Source organism: Emydura macquarii, unplaced genomic scaffold (genome assembly GCF_026122565.2).
Source record: "Emydura macquarii macquarii isolate MOO-44397 ecotype Brisbane River unplaced genomic scaffold, CSIRO-AGI_Emac_v2 contig_1110, whole genome shotgun sequence".
Taxonomy (NCBI): Eukaryota; Metazoa; Chordata; order Testudines; family Chelidae; genus Emydura; species Emydura macquarii.
In genome coordinates, this window is record NW_027131247.1 from 510327 (window position 1) to 527111 (window position 16785).

General features: G+C 43.2%; 1 protein-coding gene across 2 annotated transcripts in view; it reads left to right on the forward strand.

The window, feature by feature from the left end:
• The first annotated feature begins 6045 nt into the window (after positions 1-6045).
• The window catches only part of GFPT1 (glutamine--fructose-6-phosphate transaminase 1), a 51283-nt gene continuing 40543 nt past the window's right edge, over positions 6046-16785 (forward strand). For both annotated transcript variants that reach the window (XM_067545830.1, XM_067545831.1), the window contains exon 1: positions 6046-6095. In XM_067545830.1, coding sequence (XP_067401931.1) covers positions 6089-6095 — 7 coding nt within the window. In that variant the 5' untranslated portion in view covers positions 6046-6088. The remainder of the gene's footprint in view (positions 6096-16785) is intronic.

Consider the following 16785-nt stretch of genomic DNA (forward strand, 5'->3'; position numbering starts at 1 on the left):
TCTTTTGGTCAGTATTTTTATTAGCTTAGATTGGCAGCATTCACTCATCTACACTTAGAGCTCAGTTCTGCCTCTGCTATGGATGCATAACCAGCGCTGAATTCAGTGGAAATTGTATGTACACAGACGAGGGCAGAATTTGGCCTTTAATATTTTACACTTATGGTGCAGTGCAGTTGAAGCTTAATGAAGATACATTAAATCCCTGATAGCTTTGTGTTTAAAGCACTGGACTGGGATTCAGTAGATTTGAATGTCAGTTTCAGCTGTGCCATAGATGTCCTGAGACCTTGGTGAAGACATTCAGTTTCTCGGTCTCATTTTTTTTTCTCTGTGAATGGGCGTAATACTAGCTTTCTCCCTATTTTTGTCTGTCTTGTCTATTTAGATAGCAAGTTCATTAGGGCAGGGGTTGTCTTACTATGTGTATGTACAGCACCCAGCACAATGGGGGCCTGTAGGTGCTACTGTAATACAAATTAAAATTCTACTGTTTACCTCTGGATAAACTAGGTGTAGGGAGAGGTGGTTACTTGCCCAGGTTCACACAACAAGTCAATAGGAGATCTTGGCACCGCAAATCAATCCTGATTCACAGCACCCCCCTGCTGTAACCAGTGGGCAACATTTCCGAATGAAGTATTCCCAGACAAAAGTAACTGAGGTCACTAATTGTTCACTAATTAAAAAATGTGTGTGGATATGTGGAAAAAATTATTTATGAAACACAGCTGCAAAAATTTACAAAGTAATTGGTGGCTGTCCATTCATATTCTAAATGTCTACTAATAAGCATCAGTTTAAATTTAATAGCACCAAAACAAATACAAACAAAAAAAATTACACTCACCGTTAGATTTACATGAAAAAAGGCATTGATTTATTAAACTGAATAAAACAAATGTTAGATGGCAGTATAACAATTACATTATTACTTGTACTGTGGTGGCAGGGCCCCATTGTGTTAGCTTCCGTACAAACAGAACAAAAAAAAAATTATCTCTGCCCCATACTGTTTACAATCTAAGTAAATTATATATTAATATATATTATATACACCTTTAATAACAGTAAACTCTGATTTTATGACAGCCAAAAGTTGGTAACATTATCAGTTCAGATCATTGGGAATTTCACTCTGGACATTCAAAGCTCTGCATGAAAGAAGTCTAGCTCCTTCAAAAGAACCCTGCTACTGCAACTTTCCAACAGTAGGAGTGCCAAACCCTGAAGATTGGCTTCTGAAATGTGTCTACGGTCTGTCGTAAGTACAACTCCAGGTGCCATAGCTGACAGTGGCTTTTGAATTGCTGGGGTTTGAAAAATGAAAGTTGTACTATGTGATAGTGTTTGGAATAAAATATATTGAAAACTCTTATTAGAAATGAAAATAGAGAATTCTGCTTGAAAGTCTAATATGAATATTGTACCTCAGTACTTTTACTATACTGTGGAAAAATACAAGAGCTAAGGGTTGCCACTGACATCTTCACTTGCACTTATTTCGCAGATACTCAGACATTCAAAATACTCCACGATTTAAAAAAAAAATCAATCCACAAATGCGCAAACAGCTCTTCTAGCTCTCTTCTTTTATAGACACTCAATGATAGCGATCTCCATTCTCGCCATCTTGAAATTGTTCACAGTAGAGATAGAATACCTGCTTTTTCACAGGGTGTGATTCATTCCAAGCCTCTGGAGGAAACTAGCTTGTTAAGTCTTTTTATATGGCAGTACATCTGATAATATAACTTTGCATGATGTGAAGCAATCAGCAAACATAACCCTCTGTGATGGGATTTGTGAAGCGGGTACTTTCAGCCGAACAGCAGGAAGTAATAGCTCAGAGTACCTAGCAGCACATTTATTTGAAATCTATGTCATCAAAGATTGCAAAAGACTATTTATTTATTTTGGATTTTTTGCCTAGCAGGTGTGTAGATAACAATCTGAAACTCAGGACTGTAGCCAAAATTTGTATGTCAAGTAAGATTATACCATTTAAGAGTTTTACCCAGAACACCTCAGATAAGTGTTAAGTTTCCAAAGTCTTTTTTTGTCAGACAGGTATGTAAACTTCTTTATTTCCTTTTTTTCTGCTGGTAATACACTTGGGCCATATCTTCACTAGATTGTTGTACCACTTTAACTATACCAGGATAGCTTTTCCGGTGCAGGAATAAGCTATGCTGGTATCAAACACCCTTATAGTGGTGTGACTGCATACATAGTAGAGGTTGTACTAATGCATCTATTTTGGTTTTAAAAAAAAAGTCACACCCCTAGCTGAAATAGTTATACTTGTTTTTAACAAAGTGTGCAGAGCAGGACTTGGAAAAAGAACAAAAATCTTGCAGCCTCATTTTGGCCATTGGGGGAAAAGTGATGTAACCATTTCAAGAATGAACACATACAGATTCCAAAAGCAGTGTCGGCAGGAGTAGCTGATCAGGGAGATGAAGCCAGCCAAAAAACTCAAATGGCACAGCTATATCCATAGGGACTGCCCTGCTTGCTCTTAGAACTGACCCTGAGTGTCAATATATGTGTATTCTGTCTCTAGGTAACCCAATCCACAAAGTTATTGGTACCATTAAGAATCTGCACAAGGTGCTTAAGGTGTATGAAGGCCATTATTAGTTCCTTGGGTGAACACACCTTGAAACATGGACTATGTCCCCTGCCTATTCAAGCTCAGTGTAGATTACCCTTGGATGTCAATAGGGTTTCTCAAGTGCCTGTGAGGGTAGCGTGTTAGCAATAAATACACTCGCTTGGGATTTATGCTGGTACTAATGTACATACAATTATGCATTTCTTGGGTGCTGTAGAGGCCTTGATTTAGGCCTGACCCTTCTCCCACTCAAGTTGGAAATTCCCATTGACTTCATTGAAAGCAGAATCAGGGCCATCATGTCCAGTAAATCTAGGTGCCTCTCTTCAGATCTCATTGTTGCCATTGGCTCATACTAAATTCAGCAGTGAGTTTAAGCATGGAGAACTGCAAAATGCGGGGGTGGTCTCTCAGCCTAACTCAGCATGGGGCAGCAAAAAAGCACAACTGGAAAAGAACGAAGTAGATGGATTGAGTCTGTTTCACAAATTGGCTATGAAAACTTGGTGGTGCCTGAGTTAATGGGGATGACATTCATGAATTATTGGGCAAATAGGCCCTACAATGTCAACAAGTTGGAGGGGATGGAAGGAGAGTTTATTTCTATTAGTTCTGAGTTGTGCTATAATGATAGGGCAGTAGATTCCGCTTCCCTCCAGGAAATCTGATTCTTTCATTGTCACAAACTATTCAATCTTGCAATCTGCCCATTCAAAATCCAGATTATTGCCTTATCAAATGGCACAGCATTTCTGCTGCCCCTTAATTGAAATATGTTAAGGTAGGATCAAACGGAGTCACAGACAAAAGTGAGGAAAATAAAAATGTAAGGCTAACACTCCACCTTTAGAAGAGAGTGTGGGGAGGGGAGGGAACTAAACAGCATGATTTTAAGAAAATTCTGAAAAAAATTAATTAGTACCACATTATAAAAAATGTGTTAATTTATGTAGGTTACTAGTTGCATATTACTTGATGAATGATAATGAAATTTACTTGTTGCTGCCTGTCCTGGCTGTTGAGTTTTGTATTTTTCAAGTCAGTTTCAATTTAGAGCTGCAAAGCTGTGTTTCCCAATTGGCAGGCGGTTGTTTTTTGTTTTTGTTTTTTAAGAAAGCTGTTGTCACTGGAATTTTTTAAAATGTAGGAAATTTCCTTTACTTTTGTAGTTGATGAAAACTTGCTTTTTCAGAATTTGCACTTAGGGACAAATTTGTTGCCTCTCCTTTTTGAAGAATGGCTTGTTCAGCTTTTTGCAGTGTAGGGTCTCCATTACCCTTTAAACAATTATTTTGTATAGTATTTGACAGATATTTGTTTAATTTTTAGATGCATCTTGTTTATTCTTTTGGATGTTTAATATTTTGTCAGCTAAACTGGAGCTCTTCTGCCAGCAAAATACATCTGATTTTCAACTTTATCATTATTTTACAGCGTTATCTAGGGATTAGAATAAGGGACTGGTTCCATTCACTGTGCGAAGTTAGGCAAATCACTTAACTTTTCAGTATCCTAGTTTAACCATCTGTAAAATGGGATAATACAAATGATGAGGCTTAACTAATGCTAATGAAATGCTTTGTGATCCTTAAATGAAGTGTCCTCATTAACACCATTTAGACTGACTTAAAAAACAAACCCTTCTTTTACAGTTATAGATGCCTTCCTGCCATACTCACCTGCCACTTAATGTGTTTAAACTTGTTTCTTTCACTGCTGTCTAGTCAAAGTTCCTCCCAGCTAAAGATAGTAAGCGGATCTTCTGTGTCAAGCTTTAGCTCACAGCTAATTACCAAACCTGAGTTCTAAACTCCAGTTCCCAGGGATTTACAATGGTTGGTTGCTAGGATTGTGCCTGAGTGCGCAGAAATCTGAGTGAGATTTCCAAGTAGTCATATGACTGTCTTTTTTTAACCATGTATATCAAGAGTCCTTCATTTAGGATGAGCAGGGCCATGTAGTATATGAGGTGGGAGCTAGTTAATATCTTCAGGATGTTGTTCTGTCACTTCTAAACATTCAACAATTTCAATTAGGGTTAACAGATTGCTCTTACTTTTTATATTTATCCCAAGATGTATTTTACTACTGTCAAATGTTGCTCAACAGGAGGTCCATGGTGCTCCCAGTATCACATTTTGCACTGTTGTAACTAGATCCCTACCTTACAAAACTCTGTTGTTCCCTAATATAATTACGTATGTGATTTCAGTTTCTAGCCCTTAACTATGTCCTATAATCAAATAAAAGCTTAGATCAGACATAAGCTTCAATAATAATGGGACCAAACTCCTTCCCCACCAAAACGTCCTGGGCTTGGCTCTTCTTCCTGTCCCTGATCATGTGGTGTGTAATGTGTCTGAAGTGTTGTCTATCCAGGGTTTAGATGATAATCGCCTACAGGCAGGGATTGTGTCTTCCTGGTATTTGTACCTTGCCTTGCCTGACTGTGCTGGCCTGAAGAAAAGCTCAGTGTAGCTTATCTCTTTCACCATCAGAAGTTGGTCCAATAAAAGATATTACCTCACCCACCTTGGGCTCAAACAATAGCATTAGTAATAAGAGGGTGTCCAAATGAAACTCATTTTTTCAGGTTTCATGGTTCAGACCCAGAAATTGGATGAAGTCCAATTAATATGCCCTAAATAGCCCCCCTATGCTCCCCCACACCCTGTGCCTCTGCTCCCCATATATGTCTCCCCGTGGATGTTTGCTGTAATGGAATAGTTCTTGGCTGTTGGGGGGGATACTGACACGTCCCTTGAAATGCGGGCCAGGTTGGGCACCGCTTAGCATAGCCACCAAGTTACAGGACTGTGAGCGCCTGGTTAAAGACAAGAACTAGAGCTTTTCTGAGGTTAGGACATGCATCCATAGGATGGGCTGGGCTTCTCCCATGCTGCCCTGGAGGGTGTAGGGGGAGTTCAGCCTGCAGGGCCCATTCACCCACCCGCTCTCCGCTCAGCTGGGCAGCAGGGGAGCCAGTTTGTGCCCAGTGGGGCGGTTCCAAGGATCCAGAAGGCACCCTGAGACCCGACAGACTCATCTCATAGGGGTCAGTGGCTGGGTTCATCTTTGTGCTGGTTCCTGGTTGGCCCTACTTTCTGCTGCTGCCTTCCCCCTGCCCTGCCTGCCCCTTCCTCTTCACCCTCCCTCCAGCCCCACCCCGGGCTATTGCCTTCTCTTCGCTCTCGCCTTCCCTGTCCCCCCCCGCGGGCGGATGTGGATCCGGTTGCCACGTCCCATCCAGTGACACGGCAGCCGTGGGCGGGGCTGACCGCGGGGCGGGGCGGTGCACGGCAGGGCCCAATGGCAGGGAGCGCGGGGAGCGTGCGTCCTTGGGCCCCGGCGCGATCTGCCCCCCGGCCGCTGCCCTGCCAGGAGGAGCAGCCCCCGGCCCGCAGAGCAGAGCATTGCATTGCATTGCATTGCAGAGCCGTCCCGTCCCGTCCCGTCCCTGGCGCAGGAACCATGTGCGGTAGGGACCCCGCGGCGGGGAAGGGGGTGAGGGGAGCAAGGGGCGGGGGAGGGAAGGGGGGGGCGGGGGAGCAAGGGGGTGGGAGATACAGGGGGAGATGTGGGCAGAGCAGGGGGGAGATACAGGGGGAGATGTGGGCAGAGCAGGGGGATATATTAGGGGAGCAAAGGGGTGGGGGGCATACGAGGAGCTGGGGTGGAGGGTGAGGGGGAGCTAAGGGGGCTATAGTGGGGAGAGCAAGGGGTGGGGGACCTTGGGCGTATTGAGGGAGAGCAAGGGTGGGGGTTTTGGGGGCGATCACGGAAATATTGGGAGAGGAGGGTGGGGAATATGGGAAAGCTGGAAGGAAATATTGGGGGAAACATGGAGAGCAGGGGATGAATGATGGGGGAAATACAGTGGGCAGGAGTTAGTGGTAAGTGGGATGAAGGGTGATAGAGAGTATAAGGCGGGGGTGTCAAACTCATTTGCTATGGCGGGCCAGATTTGAATTAAATGTACTTCAAGTGGGCTGTACATACCATACATCGCAATACTGGGCAGTTTTGGAGCTCTGTCTCGTGCACACAGCGCTCCACGCACTGCCACCGGAGTACACCGATCTCGTGGCAGCGCCCGGTGCTGCGAGATCTCGTGGCGTTGTACCCTCTGGCGGCAGCGTGCGACGCCGCCAGAGAATACAACGCCGCAAGATGTCAGGGCAGCGCGCACTGTCGCCAGGGGCGGGACCAAAAAGGTTGGTGGGCCATATCCGGCCCACGGGCCAGATATTTGACACCCTGGGTATAAGGGGCAAATGTGGCGGGGAAGCATAGAAATGATGAGTATAAGATGAAAGGGGGTGTGTAGCCAAGACTATGAGATGTATTAGGAGGTTGGTGGATGATGATAGATGGGAAGTTTTGGGGGCCGGGCAGATGACATGGTCTTTAAATGAATATGTTTCTCTCACACACAGTAACTTTTTAAAATCTGGCCTCTTAATGTTCCTGTACAAATCTCCTGCTTCAGGCTATGTTTCCTTGCGGTAAAGCATGGGGTAGTGGGAGGAGACCGTGTTGGCAATTTGCCATTCGTGAATGCATCCCAGTTCTCCTTGCGGTGGGGATGGGGCCTTTTGCATGGCAGTTCTTTGTGACTGAGAGGTATAGGACATTTCCAGATGATCCTTCGCTGGAAAGAGATGCCCTTGCAAGTATGTTGAAGTGAACTAGAACTAATAGGCACGTTTCTACACACACAATTAAAATAAGTGCTGGATTGTGTGTGTTGCCTAGTTGAAATGCGTGCCACTAATTTCAGTATGAAAATGAAGTTGATGAATTGTGCATTGACTGAATGTTCCTCACTTATTTCCAGATTGGGAGACGTGGCCATTATTTTAGAGATGACCATGACAACGTGTAAAATTAATTGTATGCAGCTTCTTCCCAGATCAGAAAGTATTTTAGCATCTCTAACTTCAGATTACTCTGTTGGCATGAAATGCTATGCAAGTGCTCCAAAGTATAACAAGGCCAAGGCCTTACGTATCTGAGGGATAGTTGTGGAACAATAAGACCTGCACAAGAGGATTTCACCCTGTGGCTCTGGTGATTTTGTCCATATCTGATGCAGTGGCAGGTTGCACAAAGGGTGGTGCTACTTTTATCTAGGAGTGTAGGATGATATTTTCCAAAGCACTTCAGTGGCTAGAAGCACAAGTCCCAATGAAAGTCAGCTTGCACCAGCTTAACTAAAGTGTTTTTAATTGCCACAACTCTGGTGTGTAGACAAGCCCTAAGTCACTTACGGAATGTCTACACTGCCTTGTAAACCGAAGTCTGTGGGATCCGGGCTTGTGGACTTGTTCCTTCCAAGTCCACACTTGAGTGTTCAGTCCGCATTGTAAACCTGCATTTACAGTTGCTGGACCTGGATCTCTCAGCCATGCTAACGCATCTATACTGCAACAGACTTTTTGTTTCGGGTCTGCCCCTTGGGCTGTGACCACACTGCAGAATAACAGGGCTTGGATGTCTCGGGCTCTGACCCGCCCACCTAGCGGGATCCTAGGACCCTGGTCCTGAGTGCTTGCTGTCCCAAGTCAGACTGATTTGTGTGTGGACAGAATGGGGCTTGAGTCAGAGCCTGGGCTTAGTGTGTGATAGTGTCAGTCCCCCCCACTCCCACCTGTTATCCTTCATTTGTTACATTTGAAAACAATAACCTTAAACTTTCTCCCATTGGGAGGTGCGCTCCGTAAACATGCGCAAAGCTAACTCATTGTCCACTTCCAAATACCGCCTCGGAACTCTCTTTTGCCGTGATGCCTACAAAATACCTGAAAACAGTTAGGAATCTGGAGTGCTAAAATTATTGCCCTCTATGATGGCCAGTATTGTCTCATTGTTTACTTCTGTTCCTCCATCTGTCTGCATCAATCTGTTATCTCTTGTCTTATGCTTTGATTGTAAGTTCCTTGGTGTGCATGGACTGTCTTTTTGTTCTGTGTTTGTACGGTGCTTAGCACGATGGGATCTTGGTCCATAATTATGGCTCCTGGATGCTTTGGTAATACAAATAATATTAAGTCAATGGGGCTTGTGCTCTTAAGTCACTTAGACACTTCTCAAAAGCCCATCTATAGTCAGATTATTGATGATATCTGGGAACATCTTTCTTGTCCTGCCCCCATAGTTGGGACACGAGTAGAAAAAAGTCCCTCTGTTCCAATTTTTTTTCTGTCACATTAGTTTCTCAGTTGCGCCTCTAAAGATTTATGCTGTATTTTTTGCTTCCTGCTGTCCACCATTTAGTTTGTCTTCATATTTATTTTTAAATTAAATTCTGTTATTGAACTAAATTAGCTCTGTGCTGTGTTGCACGCTTTCACAATTTCTTCATCCTCCTGGGGAATAGAGGATTTTGAATTTTTCATGAAGTGTTATAACAAAGGTTGCTATGTAGTTTATAGAGAGTATAAAGTCAAGAAGAGCTGCAGTCAGTAATGTGTGTTCCATCTTACATTATGCTAATTTTTCTCAAAGTGGAAAGTGGGGCAATGCTAAGAATAGAATAGACAATTATTACTATAAATGGTTTGCTGCAAGTATAGCGCTAACTTTGGTGCAGTAGGGGAGTCTCTCTTTTGGGAAATCCAGCTTCTGAAATGTGCAGTATTCTGCTATTTATTTATTTTTAATTTGTGGTGAAACTAAACATTCTGAAAGTCATTGGTTAGTGTGTGTATTTTGGATCTGGATACCTGCACAAATATTATCCTTCTGTTTTAATACAAGCAAAACTGTTCCTGGATGTTTGAATGTCTTGTTCAATACTGTGAAAGGTACCAGAGCTTTGGCTGTACCCCGTGTCTCTGCATCTTGCTCCAGGTAGCTTGGTGACGCAGAGCGATTTCCTGTCCGAAGAAATGAAAACAGAGTATAAAAGAAGCATTACCGTAGTGTGTTTGTGTGGAGGGTTACGGTGTAAAATAAAACTATTAGCGTAAGAGGATCTTCTCCCTAAATATTGAACAAAGATCGGAGGGAACCGAACAAATTGTCCTACTGTGAGAAATGTATCACCTACTTTAAAATGTTGAATACCAAAAGAAACAGTTAAATTATAGATTATCATCATAGCCAGAATTAAAGGCGAAGGAGCCTTTCGCTGCAGGGAATGCAGAAAGGTAGAAAATGAAGGTTGTAGCGGGTGAAGTGAAGGGGGGGCTAAATTACTTGAAAATGCTATGTGTTGAACTGGTGTTCACAAAAGCACAACTGTCTTCTGTTGGATGGAATCTGAACTATTCAGTTGCATGTTATTGATCCTGTACTAACAGCCATCAGATTCTCCTGTAGGTCAAGTGTCAGGGGTCTATGCTTTTGGAACAGGAAGGGCTGAGTTCTATTCCTGCGGTCACCAAGCAGTTCTGAGTAGAGCTGGTTGGAAAAGTCACTGGATCTGAAATTGCTGGTGAACGTGAGTCGGGGTCGACAAACCTTTGCTGAATCACAGGCAGGGTTCTAGTGCAACCCTGTTTGCCAGGCAAACCTGATAGAAATCTGCCTGGTTCCCTGCCAGCTCACCTGGTGGGCTGCTGGGGAGTCCTGCCATGCAGACTGCCCCAGGGACAGGGACCTCCGGCCTCCTGGGTCTGTGGGAGCCCTGCTGTGTGGACTGCCTTAGGGCTCGAGAGCCCAGACTTACAAGTCCAGGGCATCTTCGCAGTGCAGACTGCCCTGGGGCCAGGAGCCTCAGGTTTCCAGGATCCATGGCTCCACCGTTGTGCAAGGGCTTCCTAGATTTCCAGGCTCCCAGTTGTGGAGCTGGGAACCTGGCAGTCCGGGAAGCCCTGGGAGACCTACCTTGAGGTGGGGTCTCAGGACATTAGACTCCCAGCTCGTTAGCAACACACCTGGAATCATGGGGAACTCTGGTCTAGCCAGGGCTCTTTGTGTCTAGCCTCCAGTTCTGCAGCAGGCAGCCTGGAAATTGGGAGGGGTGTGTCAGGGGGGGGAGCTCAGGGGTTTTGAGCTCACTGACACAGAGCTGGAAACCTGGAGTTCATGGGACAGGGCTTCCAGATCCTTGGGCCAGCTGGCTCCCCAGGCTATCTGCTTGTGAGTTGGCTAGCTTGCCTGGGAGGCTGGAAGCCCTGAGGTTCCCAGCCTCAAGTTAGTCTTCCTGGCAGGACTGCCCCTCAGCCATGGACCCTGGGAGCCCTGGTAGCTCCTGAGTGAAACTGACATCCTGTGTTTCAGCCAGCTGTAGTTCTGAGTGACTGTTACTCAACATAGCAACAGCTGGGACATTCTACATGACCACTAATTTATTACAAAAATTATGGCCAGCTAAAAGTTCTCAGTTCTTAGTTCTCACTTCTCAGTTTCATGGTTTAGAAGGTGTTCATATACTAGAGAAATGGCAGTAAGAACCTAAATACAGTAGAACCTCAGAGTTACAAACAACTCGGGAATGCAGATTGTTGGTAACTCTGAAATTTTCATAGCTCTGAACAAAATATTATGGTGGTTCTTTCAAAAGTTTACAGCTGAACATTGACTTAATACAGCTTTGAAACTTCATTATGCAGAAGAAAAATGCTGTTTTCCCTTAATTTTGTTTTAGAAGTTTATGTTTAACACAGCACTGGTTCTTTTTTGGTCTCTGCTGCTGCCTGATTGCATACTGCTGGTTCCAAATGAGGTGTGTTGTTGACTGGTCAGTTCATAACTCTGGGGTGTTCGTAACTCTGAGGCTGTACTGTAGAACATAACAGTTGCCGTTAAGTTAACTTCACCCTATTAGCTCTGCTCTCTTGGCAGGAGCAGTCCTGAAACCTCAATGCACTGATGACTTAAAGTTCAAATGCCTTAAGGCAAGTATGAGGAAATCACCACCTCTAAACCTGTTTGGTTGCACCCACAGTAAATGATCCAGCCTTTGTAATGCTATTTCCCACTTGCCTGGGGCAAGTCAGATTTTTGTTTGTTTTGGTTTTGTGATGAGCAAGTATAATATTTTATTCTTAACAATCACCGTAGATGGCAAGGGGCAGATAAATGGATTTGGTGCTTGGGTTGGTAAGATTTCATCATGGTTATTCAAGGCTTCTGTAATACAATATTCACAGGACAAATCAGTTTGCCAGCTATATCCTGGATGGATTAAGTGAGTCTGTGGTGTGGATGCATTTACTCAGTTCAGACCCATCTCAGGTAGTTTGAAAACAGGTTTTGCAAGGTGATCAGGCCTAATAGTCTTGTAAATAATTAAACCAGTCAGATATTGTTGCTGGAATTTTTTAAAGGCTGAGTAATTTTACATCTATTATTATTTGTAATTATTCAGGATGTAATCTGACTGATGACAACTCATATTTCAGGTTTTGTAGTGATTGCAGCAAGAGTCAGGAAGGAGATTTTTTCAGTCCCGTGAACACCATTGCAGAATTAGTTAGATGGCTTCCTCTGAAGCATCAGCAGGGGCCTACCAAATTTAAAGTCCATTTCAGACAATTTCATGGCAAGATGGTTTTTTAATTGGTCAGTTTCATAAATCCAGATGTTTACATATGAAATTACATGGTGGTGTAACTGGGGGAGTCCTGACAAAAGGGAACAGGGGGGAGGTTGATGCTAGTCCCAGGCAGTGCAGGGGCCCCCTGGCAATTTGAGGGCCTCTGGAAAAACTGGCATCCAAATCCAGGCAGAAGCTGCAGGGGCAGAAGCCCCTGCAGAAGCCACAGGGTGGAAGCCCGCTTGCGGGAGGAGCTCCCAGCACAGGGTAAGGCGGATTTCATAGTCTGTGACACATTTTTCAGGGTCATGAAATCAGTAGGGCCCTAGGCATCCGCTGCTGGCAACTACTCGAGGTGGGATGGCAGATTGATGGGACCAGTAATTTCATCTAATTCGGAAAAATCTTGTCTTTCATATATAAAGACACTTGCATGCATGTGAGCAGTAAAGAAGCCATCCGGTGCACAAGTATTGTTCCTCCACAAAATGGGTCTGCTCTCTCTGAGGTACTGTGAGAAGCTGATGCTGTGAAAGTAAGCTAACTATCCCATCTGTAGGCTGCAGCCCTAATAACAGTCACCTGCTCATTTCTGACCATGAGTTTCCTACAGCTGCATAGACTTAGCATCTTCTCTGCATTGAGTGATTCACACAGCTTTCCAGCTGAATTTAGCAAGCAGCAGGGAAATGAAGGGGATCCAGTCCTGCAGGATTTTCAGCACCCTCTACTCCCAGTGGAGTAAATAGGAGTTCAGGGTGATTGGCACCCCGCAGAACTGAGCATTGGCTGAAGCAGCGTAGAAGTTTAGGGCTGGAAGAGACATCAAGAAGCTATCAGATGCATCTCTGTGTGCTGAGGTAGGATTAAGAATACCTAAATTTGTTAGTCTTCAAAGTGCTACAGAACTCTCGTTGTTTTTACCTTACGTTCTGCTTTCTTTTGGTGCCTAAGGTTTTGTAGTTAATCTTAGAACGTGTTTGGCATTTAGTTTCTCAGTTTCATTTGTAGGGAAGTCCTTGCTTCCCTCCCCTCTCCTGGTTTGCAAGATGTTTTTATTTAATCAGGCATTTAATTGATTTATCTAATTTAGGCCCTAATCTTGCAACAAATTTTGCACAGACAGAGCTCATTCCAGGATCAAGACCTTAATGATTATCATCAGGACAAAGGAGTCCTTTAGTGTTAGTGCATGGATGAACTGATAGGATAGTCTGTGGGAATTACTCTAAAAATGTAAGGCACCCTTATAGCATGGTACAAATATACAGTAAACATTGCTATAGGGCGTGTGCGTGCATGAAGCCAGTCAGGAACAGTGCTTCCTGGACAACTCCACGTCTGGTAGATGCTCTTCTTCCAGAACAAGAGTGCCTTGTTTCTGTTTAGTTTAACCCACGTGGGGTAAATCCAGTTCCTGAATAACTAACTCCATGTGTGGATAGTCCCTAATACTGTAAATACTTGCTGTAGCAATAATGCTTAGCATTGTGAGCTGTCTGAGGTAGGGACGTTTCTTCTGTGTTTGTACAGTACTTAGCATGTTGCAGCTGCTACTGGAAATAAATAATGCTTCTGTAGGATCTCAAAGCACATTCAGCTTTGCAACCCCATTTTTATAGGTGGGCAAACTGAGTCACAAAGAAATCAAGTGACTTGCTCAAGTCACATGCTGCCAAGCAAGGCATAGAACTCAGTCCTAACTTTCCATCCCTTGCTGTAACTGCTAATCAGCGTTTCTTCAGTAGTAAGAGATAGGAGCACAGGCGATAATTGCTCTACAGTAAATAATTTGCTCCAACTTCTTCAAAGTCAGTTAGTGCTTGTGTTTATTTCAGAACAAATGTGGAATCAGACTAGATTATACTAAAGTCATATACCTGTTAGTGTTAGTGATCATCTCGGGAAATCACGTAGTCATATTTTTAACATGCCTGCAAGGATCTGTTGGAAAATTCCTGGAAGATGCTACCTTAGGGAATGCTGTGAAGTTAGATTTTTTTTTTTAATCCTAGTAATCTTGGCAGTGTTCTTTTGGAACATGAATGAAAGAAGGAGAAGGCCTTGGTTTTAGGGAACATAATTTGTCATTTTTAATTGAATGCAATGAGTAACTCCCTTGTGATGTTTTTCATTCTTGTTTCAGCATAGTTAGTCCTATCAGAGTGAGCTAGTGATCTCTAAAGAAGTCTGTTTCTATGATACCCCTGCCAACACACCCTGGCCATTAATAATGCCAGCAGTTACAGTGTGCATTGACAAAAATGCCTGTCTATGCTAAGCTATCAAAAGTGTTGCAGTGTATAATTAGGTGGTTGCCACAAAGAATGTTTCAGTAACACCTTTCTCTATTTCAATGTTGGAGTATTAGAAACCTGCTCTAAGATAGGGCCCATGTTTTAAAACACTTTAACTATTTTTCCTAGTCTGGGTGGCCTTGGTATCATGCCTATAATGGACTGCAGAGGGGTCTGAGTCTATCTCCTGAGCCTCTCATATCTCCTATTATGACTCAAGTTAGCACAAATTAGGGCTGTTGGTACTTTATTTTTAGTGCAAGTTTTATAAATATATAAAAAATGTCCTTCAGGAATTCAGTAGTCTTCGCTCGTTCTGATTCACTCCAGAACTCTCACTAAAGGGGTGTGGCCCCAGTGGCATTCTTACATATGAGCCTACCTCCAGCTCACTGGCACTGCTGCTGCTTTCAATTGCATGAAGCCTGGCTAGAACTGGAATTCCCATTCCTCGGGAAATTCTGAAACTTCAAAGGTTTTTCTTTCTGAAATGGAGTAAAAAACAAACCGCTGACATTTCCAGAGGAACAGGACTTCCAAAACTGTTTTAAAAAAGTGGAAACAACCTCCTATTTTGACTTTTTGGCTAAGTTTCTTCAGGTCCCAGAGCCCCTGCAGGCTGCCAAGGGAACCAGGCAGCTCCAAACTCCCAGGGCTTCTGGCAGGGAGCCAGCACTTGGGTAGTGGTGGGAGCCTGTCTGAAATTTCTTTTGGGAGGTGGGAGGGGGGGGGGGGGCACGGGAGAGGAAGAGGAGGAAGGATAATCAGCTAAACATGAGCTCCTAGTCCCACGCTATGGCCAAAAGAGCTAATGCGATCCTGGGATGCATAAACGGGAATCTCAAGTAGGAGTAGAGAGGTTATTTCACCTTATGTTGGGCACTGGTATGACCACTGCTGAAGTACTGTGTCCAGTTCTGGCACCCATGGTTCAAGAAGGATGTTGATAAATTGGAGAGGGCTCAGAGAGGAGCCACGAGACTGATTAAAGGATTAGAAAACCTGCCTTCTAGTGATAGACTCAAGGAACTCAATGTATTCATCTTAACAAAGAGAAGGTTATGGAGTGATTTGATTACAATCTGTAAGTGTTTACATGGAGAACAAATATTAAATAATCGTTGTGGATTCTCCGTCGCTGACCATTTTTAAATGAAGATTGGATTTTTTTTTAAGATATGTGTGCTCTAAGAATTATTTTGAGGAAGCTCTCTGGCCTGTGACCTATATACCCATGATCCCAATGGTAACCTCTAGCCTTACAGTCTATGAATCAGAGTAGTTTGTCTGGCAGGGTCCCAGGGGCACCGGGAGCCCAAAGAGCTGTGAGTTTGGGAGCTAGAGTTCACTGAAATGATCTCTTTGCTCAATTTACAAGTAAAAAAATGTTCTTTTCCCTAGCTGCCACCTTACCCTGGGTGCTGAGAGACTTTTCTTCATCTCGCTCATTAACACCAGCAGCCCAGGTTCTACAGGTCAAATTCTTCTTTTAGATATGGCTGTACAGCCTGACTGTCTTCAAAGTGTGCCTTTAGTTATACCAGCATAACCACATTCCTCTTTACCTGGGCTCGCACAGGTATAACTGGAGGTGTGATCTCCACATTCCTTTACCTGGGCTCGCACAGGTATAACTGGAGGTGTGATTTGAAGACAATGAGGTTGCACAGGTACAATTTGGAGCATCATTTGATCGGCAGAACCTTCATTACTGGTGGTCAGGAAAGAGAAAATCATTCTGTTGCAAACAGAGCAAATTTGATACAAAAAGCAGTTGAAACATGACAACATAGAATTCCATTCAGATTCTTTTTTGATCAAAGTCACCATCCAGGGTAGTATGTTTAAAATCAAAAAGAGTTACAAAACCTAAATATTGCTAGAAATGCTTTTCAAAAGCGTCAACAATATTTTTTACATTTGGATTGACATTTTCTCTTGCAGTGTTGTGAAACCAAAGATTCGCTGTGTTAATGCTGAGAGACTAAAAACTTTTTCCAAAGAAAAAGTGAAATTTAATGGTCTAATTTTTAATTTTTTTTGTTAACATCACTCAGCATGGACAAACAGCATAAATGGTGAAAGGATTTTTCAAACGTTTAATTTTTTTAACCCATACTTTTGCTAATAGCATAGTTAAGGAAATTTAATCTTTGATCACTTTTACCTGGTATATCGTATTTTTAATATGACTAGACATTCTGTGCTGCTTTTTCATTTGTATTACATTACCATTCCGTCTTCCTCTCGCTCAGAAGGGTTTTGAAACCTGCTTCTCCTACTTTTCCTTTGCCTTCATCATTGTCTTACATAGAAATTTATTTTACTGTTAGGGTCTCCATTATCATCCCAAGTATTTGAGTTCTTCTGTCAAGATAGAGGTTGAA